At 40.2% G+C, this 18,139-nt stretch overlaps 1 protein-coding gene across 1 annotated transcript in view; it reads right to left on the bottom strand.

Annotated features, from left to right (window-relative positions):
- The window catches only part of kiaa1109 (KIAA1109 ortholog), a 65,659-nt gene that overhangs the window by 31,681 nt on the left and 15,839 nt on the right, over positions 1 to 18,139 (bottom strand). Inside the window, exons 24-48 of the mRNA XM_067478626.1 lie at positions 17,572 to 17,691; positions 17,151 to 17,482; positions 16,170 to 16,420; positions 15,093 to 15,333; positions 14,374 to 14,865; positions 12,973 to 13,246; positions 12,536 to 12,673; positions 12,346 to 12,416; positions 12,015 to 12,188; positions 11,513 to 11,633; positions 11,246 to 11,395; positions 9,809 to 9,936; positions 9,336 to 9,538; positions 8,966 to 9,166; positions 8,615 to 8,826; positions 7,917 to 8,068; positions 7,300 to 7,450; positions 7,035 to 7,187; positions 6,537 to 6,780; positions 6,137 to 6,285; positions 4,788 to 5,019; positions 4,124 to 4,273; positions 2,736 to 2,920; positions 2,232 to 2,407; positions 1,507 to 2,101 (exon numbers count right to left, since the gene is read on the bottom strand). Coding sequence (XP_067334727.1) covers positions 1,507 to 2,101; positions 2,232 to 2,407; positions 2,736 to 2,920; positions 4,124 to 4,273; positions 4,788 to 5,019; positions 6,137 to 6,285; positions 6,537 to 6,780; positions 7,035 to 7,187; positions 7,300 to 7,450; positions 7,917 to 8,068; positions 8,615 to 8,826; positions 8,966 to 9,166; positions 9,336 to 9,538; positions 9,809 to 9,936; positions 11,246 to 11,395; positions 11,513 to 11,633; positions 12,015 to 12,188; positions 12,346 to 12,416; positions 12,536 to 12,673; positions 12,973 to 13,246; positions 14,374 to 14,865; positions 15,093 to 15,333; positions 16,170 to 16,420; positions 17,151 to 17,482; positions 17,572 to 17,691 — 5,295 coding nt within the window. The remainder of the gene's footprint in view (positions 1 to 1,506; positions 2,102 to 2,231; positions 2,408 to 2,735; positions 2,921 to 4,123; positions 4,274 to 4,787; positions 5,020 to 6,136; positions 6,286 to 6,536; positions 6,781 to 7,034; positions 7,188 to 7,299; positions 7,451 to 7,916; positions 8,069 to 8,614; positions 8,827 to 8,965; positions 9,167 to 9,335; positions 9,539 to 9,808; positions 9,937 to 11,245; positions 11,396 to 11,512; positions 11,634 to 12,014; positions 12,189 to 12,345; positions 12,417 to 12,535; positions 12,674 to 12,972; positions 13,247 to 14,373; positions 14,866 to 15,092; positions 15,334 to 16,169; positions 16,421 to 17,150; positions 17,483 to 17,571; positions 17,692 to 18,139) is intronic.

Genomic DNA, 18,139 nt, shown 5'->3' with positions numbered 1-18,139 from the left:
AGATACAGGAGGGAAATCTCAGCACACTTAAATACTCTGATGTAGATAATACCTGTAAAAGGCAAAGTCTGTCATGAGTCCCTCTGATACATTCTATACTTTGATAAAAATGTATTGTCTTCAAAAAGTGCTTAGTTTGAAGCCCATGTTCCTACTGCCAAGGCAAAAATAACTTTCCTGGTAATAACTACAAAGTGAAACAAATCACTTTCTAACAAAAGACTTTCTTGCATACAGATCACAGGGAGAAATTGATATTATACACTGGCTCCCTCTAGAGATAGTAAGAAGAACATCCAGAATTTATCAAGGATCATATTTAAGGTTGTGGACAGGTGTGCTGCTAAGGAATTATAGACCTTCAAACATTTAAGCCAGATTGTAACTGAAGTTCTCAGGCAGGTACCAAGTAGTAGAAAGCAACATGTCTCTCTCTATAATGTTCTTGAGTGTAAGAAAGCTACTGGGCTTTTCTAACATAACAAATAAATATTCAGTATATATTTTTTGTGGCATTGTAGCATTTGACAATGTCTATGTACTATGCATCACATGTTTTTATGTTTTATTCTTGCTTTTAATCTGCTTAAGTAGCACTTGGAGATTTGTCGACAACTGTAAAGTGCTTTATAAATAAAATGAATCATCATCATTATTATTGTTATTGTTGTTGTTGTTGTTACTATTATTACCATTACTACAATAACTGACTAAAACAAACCTGGATGCACTTAGGTCATTTATGGTATTCAGATGAAAATTATTTACCAAGTCTACTTAAAGGGCTCTACAGGTTAAATTTGATTTTCAAAGTTATGGATTTACAATATAATTAGAATATTTATTCATCATCAAGTATACACATATACCTGTTACAAAGAAATTTCTCCAGGAGGCACACAGGGAGCTATTGCTGAGTGTCTTGATCAAGGACCCCCCACCTAGCTCTCATCTTACCATAGTTCTCCCAACTTAAAGTAGTTCTGTCTTTTGTTTTTGTGTTCATATTGTACTGTTATGTACAGGTACATGTTTTATGTTAACTCTTATCCTATGCTTGCATAATTGTGTAACTTGGGTTTAATTTGACTGGGGTGGCTGTGGCTGTGCTGTCTGTACTAATACTGTTAAGTGTTAGTTAATTTGTGTTTTTTTTTTCTGTTTTATTTTATGTCATTATTGTGTTTTACGTGGCATTTAACACCCTGCCTGGGGATTACAGTTGCAAATTAGCTAAAAAGCTAAAACATATTTCTGAAATATTTACAGAAAGGTTGATTAATGTGCATTGTCCCTGTTCAAATAAACAGATAAAGTAAAGGACACAGCTGATGTGTGGGCTGGGATTGAAGAGGGTGAATTCAGTATCCCAGCCTTATGCTCTACCCATTTAGCCACCAGGCCGCCAACACAAACATAAATTCTCTATATTACTGTCCATTTATTGACTCCTCAATTTTATATTGTTTTATTAATTTTGTGTTAAAAACTAAACAAACATTGTACCTTTGAGGTGCGTCTCTCAGAACGTCCAAGAGAGCTCCGTCCTCGGGGCTCCCGTCTCCCCAGTGTGTCCATGCCTGACGTAGGTCCATTGGGGGGTAAACCTCCAGTCATGCCTGCTCCTCCTCCACCTGCTCCTCCCCCACCCCCTATACCTCTCTTGCTCTTCAAGGTTTGGGTTCCGCTGCGCCCCCCTCCGTTCAGGCTTCCCCGGGAGCTGCGGCTGAAGTCAGACGACCTAAAATGGCGGTACGGCCGGGCTTTGAAAGTGGGGGTGGGCGAGGCAGAGCCAGCAGTGTATCGGCTTAGCTTGATATCAGTCTGCGTGGCTTTTATGTCATCAATCATGGTGCTGAACTGGTGGATGAGGCGAACCAGGGCCATGTCGACTCGTTGGCTGATAGCCTGGCAGGCTGTGGTGAAATCACAGTGGAAAGTGTTGTAGTGGCGGCGGTTGAGGTCGTGGAAAGACAGTGGGGCTGTGGTGGAGCCCTGTGGAGCACAAGTCGACTTCTCCATCACTACTGCATTCAGGCTGAATGTCTCAATCAGCAGCGCAGGCTTGAACTCAAGTGGAGGGAGGTTCACCATACCTTGTCTGCACATAACGGGAAGACAGACTGGGGGTTATGTATATGCCACACAAAAACATTAACAAGTAAGAAAATAGAGCTCATTATGGGTTTTTTTTGTAATATTGGGTAAATAATGGTTAAAGTGTGTTTTACCTCCTGGATCTTTTGTTTTTACGCTCTTTGGAAGTATCAGAGTCAACAATGTCTGCTCTCAGACACTCAAGGTTGCCAGAAAAAGACAGGTGTTCTCCAAAATACATCTTGTAGCTAAGAGGAGTGGTGTCTTGAGCCTGGATACCTGTGTAGTTCAGCAAAGGCTTGAAAACAACCTGGGGGATGAAGAAAACAGATATTAACTCACGAATGTTTTTCTTCGGGAAGGATGTTTAAACTGAACTGTGTGAGCCATGAAGAAAGAGTTTGATGTCCATATTACTGTAAGGAAAGACTAGGCTTATTCTGACACATGGGAATGAGACCTAACACTGATTCATACTAAATACAATCTTTCATCTGCTGGCATAGGTCCCTACATTATTATCATAACAACAGCAACCTTTTAAGCCAATTTCTTCCTATTTTTTGTTCCCTGACTTTAAATTATCAACACAAATAAAAACTTAATAAAACATTTGTCCAGAGATATATTGCCAGCACCTGAGCATCTGCCAGTTGAACAGCAGCTGGACACTGGTTGCCCTCCTCTATGTCAGCAATGTCATCCTGGCTGGTGCTGCGCTGGGAATGCTGGGAGTGGGTTCCATCTAGGGTGTTCTGGTCGCTGGACAGCACTGTGTTAAAGTCTGACGCCGAGGGGATTGTAGGCAAGTTACACATTGCACCTGAGGGTGTGGAAGAGAAGTTTGCGATACATGTGCTTTGAAACCAGGCAGTGCACAAGAGCTATGGTTTCCTTGCTACAATACATCGTCAGAATGTGAGCAGTGACAGTGAGTGCTGTAGAGTGAAACACTTTAATTCCTCATAACAAATATGTTGGAGGGAATTAAAAAGAAGGCAACAGCCACATTACAGAACTTTATAGGCATTTTATGCATAATCTGGCAATCTAAAGAACCCTACCACATCCACATTATTTGTTTGTGTGAACCTGCTCCAACTAATTTGTTGTGCAAAAATGGAAAGGAAAGGAAAACGTGTCTTTTCAGCGATCCAACTGAATGATTACCAATTATGATTAGATTGGATGACGATGAAACAAACGCAAAGTGAGGGATTAACAAAAGTTCAGGTCGCTAAGCTTTGTTAACATTCTTTGGTCCTTACTGTGTGTTTGGCAGCTGGAAAACAACATGACTTTGTCTAGCCTTCATGATAATACAGGTGCAGACCTCTTGTTATAAGCGCTGCTAGAGCCTAGAAAGACACCATTTAATTACAGCGATATCAAACCAATTTGACAACTATAAGCACGCAAATGCTGCATCCGGTCTTAATGGGTAGTCTAAGACTTATTCTTCGTAACTTATTCTGATGCCATCAGAATAATATACATGTAAAATGGTATAGTCACAAGTTCTACACTTCATTATCATAACGACTTTTAGTCGATACCTGTTAACACGTTTTTCTTAATGAGAGTTGACAGAGTACTACTGCTAATCTCAAGGAGGGAAACAAACTAACTGCTAACTAATTAGTTCACACACACCACCAGCACAACACTTAGCAACAATCCCTGACCTCCTTCTGGGCTTTTAGCTGTTGGCAGTGGTTGATACTGGTACAGGTTCACAGGAGAATCCAGTGGGTCTAATAAAACAGCAATAAACATGGAGACTGAATTCCTCAGCTGTTCTTCTGTAAGTACTGGAGTAGGAGTGTGATGGTGTTAATGATTCGTTTCTACAATAACTGAATTATAGTAACTTAAACATGCTTCATTTTTAGCATCCAAATTATTGAACCCATCTTCGTGAATGGACATCTGCAAATCTTTGAGGATTCTCTCAAAGAAACGTATTTTAAAATCTTTCATGGAAAATCACCCCTCCATGAGATTCCATGAATCCCTGGCATCTGACCTGTCTGTAGGCTGTTGTGCTGAGAGCGGTTCATGGGGGACTCCTGGTGTCCAGCCCCCGTTCTGTTGCCCACAGCGTTCGACATCCAGTTGTAAAAACTGACGGAGGAAGGCTCCGACAGCAGTGGGTGTTCTGTCAGCATGTCTGTCCCTAAGAACCAAAAAGAACATAACACAGATCACATTATATTATGGAACGCACTACAAAAATCTGGAAATCATAGAGTTAATAAACTTGATGATAACATTCATCTTTAATCATAGAGGTGGTGTGGTTAATGTACAGTTCAATTGGAATTTCAAAATGATGAAAATCATGAAAAACCCAAGGATTTCACAATTTTCAAGCCCTTTTACAAATTTCAACACAGACTTGTTATATAATGTTGCATTAAACACCTAAACAGATTACTTATGCTTTAATAAAACAAGACGATATCAGCAGGGCTTAATAAATGTTACAGAGAGAAACAGTAAATAACTCAAGGTATACTGGCTCTGTGTGTTTGTTTACAAAGTGCCTGAGGAGAAACCAAGCTGAGAGTCTATTTTGGTTTGTTATAATTCACATTACTGAACATTAGAGGTCAGCATTGCAGCAAAAGTCAAACAGGTTACATGTTGCGATAAAGCCTCTATTTTAAAAGCAGTTCAGGTATGAGTACCTGTGCGAGTAAGGGAGCTGCTCTTGGCTGCAGTGGCAGCAGACGGTTCGATCCTCTGTGGTGTGCCCTCCAGCAGGTTGTGAAGGCTCCTAAAGCTGCCCGTCAGGTTGCTCAGGAGACTCTCCTTCCTGGGGCTGTCCTTGGCTGGCAGACCGGCACGGCTCACATGGGCCGGCGAGTCAGCTGCTGTGTCACCACTGGTGTAGCTCAGCGACTGGTATGGATGGGAACCCTGGGTGGGACCAATGAACAAATTACTGAGTGGAGTTCAAACTGTATCACTTTTCACAAATTCTCAACGTCTATTTTTTTTCTTTTTGCAAAACTGCTGTATACATTCCGTCTCGTACGTTATAAAAAAAAAAAAAAAAAGTTTTTGACAAAGGAGCGGTGTTTTGTCCTAAACTTCACTATAATTTTCATGTACAGACACCTTTACAGGGCTCTGCATCTTGACTATTAAAGTGTATCTGGTGTCTCAGTGCAAACATAACAGACGCCGATTCTGTTGCTCCTAAACTGCATTATTTATTCTTACTTTTACAGAAAAAAATAATGACAGCATTAACACAACATCTAACTTAAGGGATAGCGCGAGGTTTAACACTCAGTCGGTGCCCCATTCCACTGCTTCCATTTTCCTACCTCCTTCGTACCTAAGAATACTATGTCCCTCCTCCATCTTCTAGTCCAGTTGGCATCTTCTGATTACAAATAGTGCCAAAACTAATATATCCAATAAATATCTTTTCTATGTTAAAGACACTGTTTATATTCTTCAGGTAACTAAGTTAATATTTCAACAAACACTAGAAATGGCGCTAACAAGTTAAATAACCATAACAGACAGTGACAAAATACTTGTGGCAAAGAGATGAAAATGCAATCTCTCTGCCCAGCTGGGATCTACTTAACGCCACAGACAGAATACTCAAATGTGAAATGTGCATTTTTTCTGTGTCTTAAGGCTGCAAATAGTGTTTAAGAAAAACATCTTTAGATTTACTGTTGATGAATATAATCAATGGTTTGCTCTTTAAAATACTACATTGGAGTTTTATTTTTGATCTCACAGTATTCATGAATTCTGGGAAAAAGTAAAAAAAGAGAATATCTCATTATCATTTCTGTGATAGATAGCCATGGAATCATCCTTATCAGGAAGAACTGACATAACCTTTGCTAACACATCCTGTTGGCTACAAAGAATGTTCTTAAAAAAAAAAAAAAAAAAAACCTTAACTTGCATTATAAATGCATTCTTCTAGTGCAGCCCTTCACTGTGTGTGTGTGTGTGTGTGTGTGTGTGTGTGTTATATATACACAGGCAATAATTGTCAATGCTGTACCTTTATCCTGAGCACAGATTCGTTGTGTGTGTGGGACTTGGACAGTTTCCTCATGATTTCCACTCCGCTGACAGGACCGGAGTTGCCTTCTTTTGGCGGAGGACGACTGCATGCTCCCTCCAGTAGCATGGTGTGTTCACTCACTGTGGCTTCACAATAATTACATAAAATAAAACTCCTACAAGAACCATGCACTTACATGCTATTAAAATGCATTTTCATCCATCCATTCTCATGTAATTTCTGTTCATCTCCTGAACCACTGCTAGCAAGTGGTACAGTCTGTTTATTTCCGTGCAAACACTGAAGAAGTAGAGGTTAAGAGTTTAACAGTCCATCTGTGGTAACAGATGGGTGGGTCAACAGAATATCAAAACACTGAAAGCTGAAAGTTTCCCACCTGCGTCAAATTCAAATTCAGCTCCATCAGCACTGGTGTCACTGTGTAGTGCAGCACCGTTGTCCAAGCCAAGGATGGTCTCTCCCAGGCTCTGCTGGGGAGGCTCTTTGGGTTTCGTAAGCTGGTTGGGCCTTATTAGACCAATTGCCTTGAAGCCCTGAGTTACCACGATGAATTTCATCCATTGTCTAGCCAGAGCTACCAAACCTTTCTTTAGAGTTACAAGGGCTGGAACCCCATCATTCTGTGATAAATAATAAGAGCAAAGAACAAAATTGTTGCCACGTTTTCAGATTGGAAAAGGACTCATTAAATGTGTAAGTTCAGGATGAACCAGTAATGGGAGCCAAAAGCATTTTAGACCACTTATAATAATTGCCAGTTGTTATCTGTACAGTTGGCTCCAAATGAGACCACGTAACTTTATTTTATTATTAAATTGTCACGCAGGTAAGGTTTGTATAGTTAAAGGAAGAAGAAATATGGCCTTGCACTAACCATAGTAGCCTCGTCTATGACAGAATAGTCTGCTTGCTGCAGATAGCGGTGAAGGATGTTGCAGAGCATACAGGATGGATTTTCATGTAAGTATCTAGCTCGTTTAGAAACACGGTTGTACTTGCTTCGGATGGGTATATGGATGGTCTTTTTCTGTTGGGAAATAAAATTAAACGGTTAAGACAATGCTGTGAATGATGTGGTTTTAAGGAGTTTGATTAAAGTTTACTAAAGTGTTTTTGTTTAGGTCTATAGATGTACTTACCTCAAGAGCTTCTGTCATTATGCAGCCCATTACAGCACACACACGCAGCGTGCCCTCCATGTCAAGTTTACGCAGAGAAGACTTGAGCTGGTCGATGGGAACCAACCACGCTCCAATTGCAGGTGTGGCTGTGCTGAGCAGATTCAGCTGCCTGCAACCAGAGTCAGAGCAGCTTTAATTCTTACTACCCCCTTTATGAACACATTCAGAAATACATTTTGTCTTTTCTTTCAGACTGCCAGTTAACATATGTTAATGTATACTTTTGTAATGCTCTCTAAGGGTAAGAGCATATATTGTTTCTCCTTCATTGTTTCTCCTTGGTTACCTCAAAAAAACAAATCATCATGAAAACACAGAATATACCTGCCAATTTGAAGACCTGTGAGTCTGACAGGTCAGCAAAATTGATAATACTAGACAACTGTTGCAACAGTCTTACAGTAGAACACACTAAAAATATCCTCAAGCAGATAATAACAACTACTGTTTGATACTATATTTCTACTATATTTTCTTTTTATTGTCAGAATTCTCGTTGTGTAATTTACTCACTCATTTACTTTGTGTAAAAGCATTTATGTAAATTAGTTGTTATTCTGTCAGTGCTGTTGTACCTGGAGATGGCCTGTGAAGGCGAGCGCACATTAGTGGGAGCAGCAAAGCTGAACCAGATCTCCTTGATGGTCAGTTTCATGCTGCTGGAGTCGGGCGGGGGGGGCATGAGGGGGAGGTCTTTCTTTAGGTCATCTGACTCTACCCCTTCGTCCTACAGAGCAGAAGAGAGCAGTAAAAAGGAGGTTCCAGTATTGCAGTCTTGCTATTCTCTGTGGTATTTTCAGTGTAGTTTAGATTTGAAAAACATCATGAATTATATCCAAGGTAGGAGTGGATCTTTGCATGTTTGACTACTTTACTCTTTCTTCTCTTTAACAATGTCTTATAAATATGTTCCAGTCTAATAGTGTAATAATTTTGTGTAAAAACTCAAATCAGAAGATGGGCAAAATGCAGCATCATTTGCATGTGTGCATGGATAGACACATAAAATATAGGAAACCCAAACAATATTCCACAATTGTAGTGTGAGACAGGGCTGACAGTACCATAACCAATAAGATCAGGGGAGCAGAGCTTTGACCAACTGCAAACTCTGACATTCAGGAGCACATTAACTTAGGTCAATTTGAAAAAGGAACCCAGAAAGTTAATAACACAATAGGGAACTTAAGAACTAATTTTGTACTCCCATTAAGAAGACAGATATGTGCCAAATTAGCTATCAAAGTGTACTTGACCATTCCAAGTATCTCACCTGGTCATCTAATTCTGAGTGGTCATTGACATCAGAAGGAGGGCTGATAGTATCATGCGGCAGGTTGTCATCAGAGACGTCCGTGCTGTAACCACTGCCAGTCTGTGAGCCTGTTGAGCCATTGGACTTAGTCATACCAGTCTTGCCCCCATTGTCTGAGCACCCCATCACACCAAACGCATTATAAAGAATGGCTCCTGACTGACGGCCTCCTGTAATACAAAATATAATACAGTCACAAATCTATAGAGGACTTATTTCACCTTACATTCTTTTTGATATGACTTATGAAGTTTTTTTTTTTTCCATTTCTCTTCATCTCTGTATAAACAATTACGCCTCTTCTTTCACCTTTGACCGTGAGGTTCTCAATGCCACATTCAAACATGATCCAGCCCCATTTCTCAAGAAATGATATAGAACGGCCCAGATCGCCTGCTGCAGTGTGAGTATCTGTCTCATCCACAAGTGAAAACTCCTCCACTTCCTCCAGGCCAAAAAGCACTTTGGACTTCTCAAAGGGAATGGCTGTGATGGCAGATGTGCCGATGTCTACAGGACAACAAAATTCGTAGAAAAATAATTAGAGCTACTACACTTTACTACTATACTTTTCCACATTATACAAGGGGTAACCCTTGCAGCACATTAAGAAGCAGACGGTAAGTTATATGAAAGGTTAGTATCCAACTTTAAAATTCTTTTCATTTACTAAACCAACCAGTAGAGTCGAGGCCTCGGAGCTGGCTGTGAATACGGTGGATGTTGAGCCTTGCAGCAATCTCTTTGCCTTTCTCGATGCCGGCATTGGAGCGTAAAGAGCCAGATGACTGAGGCTGCATCTTGGTCGCTGACGCATACTTCTCCAACATGACAGAAGGTCGCCCATGTTCTGTGGTGTTGGGAGTTTCTTCTACAATACCCCTGAAAAAAACAAAACAAAATTAAATCTGAGTTTGTATTCTGGTTGTATGTACTTGTCAGTGTTGGGGGAAAAAAAAAAAAAAAAAGGTACTCTAATCACTTGCACCGAAAGAAAAAAATAAAAATACAAAGCTTATGACCTCTACTGGGTGTGAGATAATGAGTAGTAAAATGAGTAGGTTTTAGGCATCAAAAATTAAATGAATAAATAAATAAGAAGAAAAAACTTCACTGTGCACACAATGACACGTTGGTTAGATGAGGCATTACCTGTTCATCCTGAACTGGGTGGCAATCCTGTCAAAGCACAGCGCCACTAGTGACACGTGCGTGACACACTTACTGGAGCAAGACGGTGACCCTTCTTCTACTGAAGCCTGCAGGAGGCAAAGGTTGACCTGCACAGAAAGAAAATGAAAAAAAATAAAAGAAAAAAAAATAAAGAACAGTAAACTCCCACAAGAATTACGTTTAAAAAGCGAAATTAGGGATCCACAAATGTGACTGGGTTGAATTTACATATAGGGCTGTGCCCAAAAAAAATTATTTTTTTTTTGTCAACAATCTTTTTGATGAATTAAATTTTAAATTAATATATAATAATATAACATAATATAATAACATAGTACCGGTCCAAGCCGGGTAGAAATTGGGGAGGGTTGCATCAGGAAGGGCATCCGGCATAAAAACTGAGCCAAATCAACTTGCGGACCATGATCTGCTGTGTCCATTCAAGTTAAAGGAATGTGGTGCAATCTACATTTCCTCAGTAAACAGTTCAGTTTAGTTTAACTACTGTAACAGAATAGAAGAATGAACATTAATTCAGTCGCTATTACGGATCCCTGTCCTCCTCTGTCTGGTGTGGTTGAGGACTCTTTGCTGACAGTTACAGCTGCTACAGGGTCCTGCTTGGTTTGGGGGTGTGACTGTGTCAGTTTCCACCAGAACCTGTGGCACATTTGGTTGAACAGTTATGGCATTAAGTGCAGCACATACAGCTTTTTATAACTTCCAGCTTTAGGTGTATGTAACCGAACATGTTCATAGCAGTTAGCGATTAGCCAACAAGCTTGTTGACGTTAACGCATGGCCTTCGATGGGGAACTGCGGGCACAGCAGATGATCGCTTTCTGCACGTTTCTGATAGTTTAACTAGTGTTTGGATTATTTCTTCTTACTCACTAATCTCAGTAGAAGAAAAATTCATATCCAGTGATTTCATAACACCAATAGTTTTATTTTCGTGTTTTTAGTTAACCTTTATTAACTAAATCCGTACACTTTGAGGCAATTTCTTTATCGTCCCAAAATTGTTCAGGGTACAGAATCTTTGTGGGCCATTAATTTCTAGCCCAACTTGCCAAACGTCTATGCATGTTTTGTAAATCAACATATTTTTGTAATCCATTTTGTCGATTATGTCGAAGCGTCACCCCACTCGTTTAAAACCACATTTTTAGACTTAAAAAAAAAAAAAAAAAAAAAAAGTTAAATGTCAGGTTTACAAGGTGATACAATATTATTATTGTAATGCAGTTTAGAAAACCATAATGTGTAATGCAGTGTGTAATGTATATATTAACCATGAAAAATACAGTGATGTACAGTAATGCTTGTGATCCTGTTCTTGCCCTTGAAGCTCTCTTGATCAGAAATTTTAAGAAACACTGCAGGTCTCTCATTAGTCAGGGTCATGGTGCTTACCTTGGGAATAGAGACGTTGGCTTGGAGGCCCTTGATTTTCACATTATCTGGTTTGACAGACAGGTCTGTCTGGCCATGTGAGATGTTGAGGGAGCCAGGGGTCGTGCCTTCCGTTTTGGACAGTTTGTGCTCCTGCTTGCCTGTTTGGCTCTGTGTGGATCCAGATTGAAAACAGGATGAGTCACTGGGCAATAAAGTTACTTTTAAATTGTGAAGGTGCAAAATCTTAAAACACCATGTTAGTCTATCTTCTGCATTTTTACTTACAGACTCTGTGACTGTGGACTTGCTGATCTGGTAGGCTTCATTGAGGACTTTTCCATGTAGGTCGTCTAGAATGGCTGCAGGGTGACGGATACTGACAAAGTGGACCATGGACTCAATGTACCTGAAACAATCCAAACATAGACAGAAAGACTAGATAGATCAGACTCTATAGCACAGAAGCAAGTGATCTGAAACGGAACGAAGATGCTGTGGCCCTAAAGATTAAAGTGCCTTAAGGTCAAAGCTTAGCCTTAGGCTTAAAAAAAAGAAAACAACTTATAATTATAATAACTAAAATATAGAAAATAAATAAATAACTTATAATGTACAGTGTGAGAAAGACTGAGACAAGCATTGGGGTTTAATTTTAAGTAATGTTTTCCTGTTTTCCAAACTGAGATCAAAACTTGAAGATGGAGTCCAAAAAAAGCAGGATATGTATAAAATACATAGATATTTATATAAAAATAAAAATAAAAAATGCAGTAAGTCTGGTTGTTACCTGTCCAGGGATTCGGCAACAAGTGGCGTGAGAACCACATTGATGGCCCCCTTTACCTCCACAATAGCTGTGGTCCTGGTTTGAGCTAAAGGCTGCTCTAGAGTCCAGTCATCTGTTGTTGTGTCCTCATCTGTGTTCTCCATGGCCCTCCTATCCAGCGGGGTATATGGTGTACTATGAAAAAATAGGAAGAAAATCGAATATTTAGAAGGCATTCCATATAAATATTCAAACACCACACCACTTTCTGCTTGAAATGTAAAGGGATTCACTTCTGAGAAACTGTACAACGCATAAAAGTTAAAGGTAAAGGTGAAAAAAATGTTATTACCTGTTGTTCTCCCCCATTAGTTGAACTCCTCTGTCTAGTAAAGAGCTGGCTGAGAGGCCCTGCTTTATTATCTGCAATGCAAAACCAAACATTTACTCCTTATAAGTGAAGTACAAGGTTTATTTGGGATGTACACATACCATTTTTAAACAATGTATAATAACTTTAATAATAAAGTTTAGTCAAACACCTTAAAGCTGGGCACAGAGAGCTGATCAAAGGAGGCAGAGCTTTCTTCACTGGTTGGAGTATCCAGATCTAGGGGGCGATGTAGAGAAGACTTGGAGGTCCTTTTATTGGTGGGCTGCTTGACAGACCAATTTGAGACCTGACAAATCGAGTCATTAAGCATTCAAATGTGAGAGAGTTTGGCAGTGATAAGTAAAGTTATCAGCTGTAACCATTTTATGCGGGAACCAACGGCCTTCTGCATCCCAACCCAATTCTCTACCACTGAGCCACCAGGCCCTTAACCGTATTTCTAAAGAGGAAGAACGAAGGACTTAATTTACAAATGTACAGTACTTTCAGAGAAATTGTAAAAAGTGATGGATTTATTGATTTCTCTGATTTCAGAGTTACATGTTCAGTATCTTGCATCTTACAGACAAACATGAAATCTTTTACCTGGTAGTGGCCGAGGTAGTTCTGGTAACATGCCATGACATGGGGCTGTCGGGTGACTGGTCCGGGTTCGGCTGTTTTTTCTGCCTCCACTGAGCTCTCCTCTTCCATGGCCAAAGCTGAGACAAAGGAAGCCTGCGATGTGTGGCTGGGCAGGGGATGGGGGGGCAGTGGAGGCAATATTGGCGGCATGGGCTGGGGGCGTGGCTCAGTGATCAGCTCCCCATTGAGAACGTATGTGAGGGGACCCTCAACACTGTGGTAGATGGAGCTCCGACTGTGAGAGGTTGAAAGGTGTAAAGAAGGGCAAACAATAGGCCAAAATGTGACTTCTGCTCTGTATATGGTTTTATGATCTTAAATTAAACTTATTACTCAGGCTTGTGTCTGTTGAAACTTTTTATAAGGCCAAATTGATTATTTGTGTTTGTGTGGATGCTGCATCAATGAAAAAGCACACTGAAATCAATGTGAAAACATTTTGAATAATAGAAAAATGGCAAGGTAGTTGCAAAACAAAACTGAAATCAAATTTGCTAAACACACCAGCAGTAAGTGGCTGCCCATAGATCAAACATTTCATCTGCTACAACCCGTCTGCACTGCATCCATCCATCCATGATCAAATCAAAGTAATAAATGAAAGCTGCAATGCCTTCGGCTTCAGGGCAAGTTGCTTTACACAATGAAATTCAAAAGTGGGTGGGTATTATAACAAAAAAGTGACACTAATAATGTTTTCCACATAATGTGCCATCAAGATGTTTTACAATCATGGCTAAGATGACAGCATAAAGATTAAGGGTTATTTCTCATGCTATTCAGGAAAATTGTTTACAGCTTGTTTTGTAATCCAATCTGCAACAGTTCAGACTATGAGTTAAATACCCTACTGTTACAGTAACAATAATACATTTGTTTTTTGATTTTCAATGCTAAAATGTCTCTATGGGATTTACCTTCAACTCCAGCTATCATGAAACTTAAAAGAATAAACATACATTTTATTGCTCTATAGAAAATTATATTGAAATACAGTGTTGTATTTAAAAGCCTGAAAATGTGACTCTCTGTACTTAGCAGTATTAAAATCAGAATGGACCTTTAACATTATTCATGAAGCAAGTACTTCAAACAATCTGGGAAGGTCAGAACTTGCTAGACGTTAATTCAACTTCTTTTACAGATGAAAAACAAAAGACTCTTTGATGTTACTGTGAGCTGTCTTGAATCTATCTTAATCCTATACTTAACCTTGTAGTTGACCAGGCCATCCAACCAGTCTCTTCTCAAATTATCAAACTCTTTAACTTTGAGAACTTTTCTGATTTACACCGAAGCCCAGCATAATTAGCAGAATATTCCACCCTTCATTTTCTACAGTATAATATTGTCTTAGCTGACCTGTAGTTCTCCATGTGATACGGGGGCTGCTGGGGCTGCTGCATCTGCTGCCTCCGCTTCCTTTTGCGACCTGGGTATGTCCCTGGACCCTCATCTGCGCTGCTAATCGGCTCAAAGTCCTCAGCAGCGGAGAAGTAGGCCTCACTGTCAGCCACTGACATGCTGGAGTCTGCAGAGCGGTACTGGTGGAAAGTGTTGGAATCTGCTGATGGAGTGAAGGGAAAGGAGCCGTAGCTCCTGCGTTGGCGAGGTGAATCCAGGACATTCTCGTCGCTGCGGGAAACGTCACTGCTGAACTGGACCCCTCCAGACAGGACTGGTGGAGGCTTGTCGGCAAAGACCGCAGCCGATAGGCTCTTGGTACTGCCAAGACGGCCTGAGTGTACAGACGACTGGCGCTTGAGGGGAGAGGTGAGCGGTGAACGCACAGAGGAGCGGTCCTGGGAGCTGTTGGGTGAGACTGGTGAGACCTCAGGAACCTCCCCTATGGTACTATGGTAACAGGGGAAAATATAACATTAAAAAAATATACTGACTGTTTGAGGGCATTAAAATTACGTGAATATAATTTTAATTAAATCCATGAATATAATTATAATAATTAAACCCAGGCTAAAAATCTTACTTGTGGTGCCAAAAACTGTTAGTGGTACTTCCTGCATTACATCGCATTTTACAAATATAGCCACAGATTAAACAACCTGTCACATTGGACTCACTCTCCGGGGCTTTTTCCATTCATGGGGAACATGCGCTCCTCTGTACTTGGAGAAGGGGAGTCCCTCTCTCCTGCCAGCAATGGCAAAGCAGCACTAGAGGAACTATTTTCTTCAGAGGAAGAGGCAGAGCTGTGGGAGCGCTGGGGCACTTGGAGACTGAGGTGTTGCTGACCACGTCTCTCGGGGACCTCAGGAGGCAGGCATGGTGAATGTGTATCTGTTTTTAGTCCAACAACTCTCCCTAAGAAAATATGAGGAATAAACTCTTTAAATCAACCTTATGTCATGTTGGGGATATTTTTTTACATTTAGCTTTAGGGAAGAAAAATTATGCTCTTAGCCTGCAATCTAATGTTTCAATTGACCTATGATTGATTTGACTGATATTTCACACAATTGTAGATTTTTATGAAGTCATAAAGGCAAACAAAATAAAATCAGATACTTTTGTGAGCTCCTCTGTTCACTACCTTTAGTTCAACATAACTGACATCTGAAATTGGAATGGCTTACAGGACGCATATCTATTTTTAGGATACTAGTACAGAGGAACTTGCTTAGCTTTAACATACTGTATGTTAAAACTTAAGCTGAGCGGTTAGTGTACACAAAGCCACGTTTAGCTTTAGCATATTCGTAGCAATTAGCGACTAGCCAAGTAAGATTAACACATACAGTATGTGGTGGATGGGAGACGTCACATTACACTAATTAACAGTAGGGGGAGACAAATCACACTTAAGTACTAAATCCTGATTTTTGGAGCTTTGACTATATTAAAGTTTACTTAATTTGTAATCTCTGTCAACATATGTTTCAGTCAACATTTAAACCTTCTGCATACAGTTTTCTTAGGTAGCTAAATGGTCTCTTAGTTTTGCGGATATGACCATAACAACACAATATCCACACCTACAAAAGATCTCAATCACAATCTCACTCTGGGTGATTTAGCACAAAATGAAAGCATTATGGATACAACAATTCTTTGTTGTGAGTGTGTTTCACAAGAAATCCCTAAAGCAAGAATTGGGGGAAGAATTGCAGTCCTGGGGAAAATGTTAAAAAAACCCATACCATCCACTTTGGGTGTTTCCTTGGTAATGATCCACTCTCCAGGCTGTAGTAAGGACTGGCCATAACACATGTCAGACTCTGTGCCGGAGGAGGAGAATGCAGACGAGGAGGACGGTGTCAGCTCTTCAAGCCTGAAGAAGTCTAGGCCCATGTTGGTGCCTCCGAAGAACCTGCAGCCTCCAAGACAGCCACAGCGGCTTCTGTTGCGCTTGTTTCGAATGCCAGTTTCTTCTGGCCATAGAAACCAGAGTCTTAGGAGGAGACAGAGAGAGGTAGAGTGAATCATAGACTATGACAAAGAGCAAGATAATCATAATTATATAAGATATGCATATATTCTACCACTTCTTAGACATTGTTTATTTAGTGATAGTAATAGGAAACATCATCTCCAGTTACACAACTGAAAATAACATCTGTACAAATAATAGCTTCCTGCAGACTTTTATGAGAGCTAGAATTACTATGTAAAATGTATTACTGTAGCATAGCACTTGGCCCAACTCCTGGGCAGATCAGAAGTAAAGGTAGCAGTGGGCCAGTGGTCAACAGACAGTTGAATTTGGATGACTGGAATAAAATCTGAATTTATGAGTCACAGTTTGAGTTGTCTGGATCCAAGCGAAGCGATCCATTTCCTCTGGGTAACAAACTGATTGGGGATGACTTCATTTTGCAACAAGTCAAAGACTACAAGCATTGTTCGTGGTGGAGCTGATGGAATACTCTTTGGGATGGCTTGTTCAACTAAATAACCAGATCTGAACCGAGAACATTGCAAAACCAGCACAGTGACAGTCACTTCTGAGTTTTAACACTAATAATCATAATAATAATAATAAAAATAAAGGGTGGTAGTACCTGTATGCAAAATCTGAAATAATATAACTGTCAGTGACAGTAGAAAAAAATGCCAAAATGCTGATAAAACGCTTAGGCAGAAACAAATATACCGAAACACACACACAGAGTGTTTTTTACCTTTTGGTCTGAGCATCATGTAGTTCCAGAAAATGTCTCTGAACGTCACATTTGGCGGGGTGGTCGGCAGCCAGGGCAATGTCAGCTGTGATGAGGTTCAGGTTGACTGAACCTGCCTCCAGCCAGACAGAGCGTCGCAACAAAGGGGGCTGACCAAGACCTAACGGCTGACCTGGAGCCTGACCCTGTCCAGCTGGCTGTAGCCTGGTCGCCTCGCTGTGCTGCTGCTGTTCAATGTACTGCCGAATGTTTATGTTCTGCACCACAGCGCTGATGCCCTCTCCCACTGCCTGGTTGTGCAGGTTGCAGTTGGCAACACGAATAATACCCGTCTGGACAGAAATAGTGAAAGTTAAAATGAAAGATCTGTTATAACAATTTCTACAGTAGCTACAGTACATAAATAGCTGGTGAAAATTACCTTGATGTTAGCAGCACAGCCATGTTCAACAATAAAGAGGTCAGCTCCATCAATTGCTAGTCGGGTCATGGTGTACTTCAGCTCCTCAGATGTGCGACAGTGACCTGGCAGACAGCTCAGCTGAAAAACAAAAGTTATGAAACTTTCCAATGTTGTAAGCAAACCATTTTAAATTTAGTCTGTCTTTACATACCACTACAGAGCCTGTAGCCACAACTGCTCAGTTGTCAGAAGGTAATAAGAGCTCTCAACTGGAGTTTTAAAATTATCATTGTAAGTATTTGCATACAAACAAGACATTTTAGATTAGAGATTATTAGAGATAGAGATTATTTTGTATTGTAGGGGGTTCAGTTTCGGCTTCTGTGTAAAATAATGCTTTCTGGGTTTAATTTTAATACATAAAAGTTCAGTGGTCTCTGTTCATCTGCACATTTTTTTTTCCACAATTGACATTTTTGACTACAATTCAATTTTAAAAAAAAAAAGCCAGCAGCCATAATGAGCAAATTCAGTAGCTTCCAGTGTGAGGTTAAGACACATGGCTGCTAAATAGTTTAAACCAAAG

The sequence above is a fragment of the Channa argus genome, chromosome 16 (genome assembly GCF_033026475.1).
Source record: "Channa argus isolate prfri chromosome 16, Channa argus male v1.0, whole genome shotgun sequence".
Taxonomy (NCBI): Eukaryota; Metazoa; Chordata; class Actinopteri; order Anabantiformes; family Channidae; genus Channa; species Channa argus.
The sequence above is the reverse complement of the archived record's forward strand: the minus strand, read 5'-3'. Positions and strand labels throughout refer to the sequence as shown.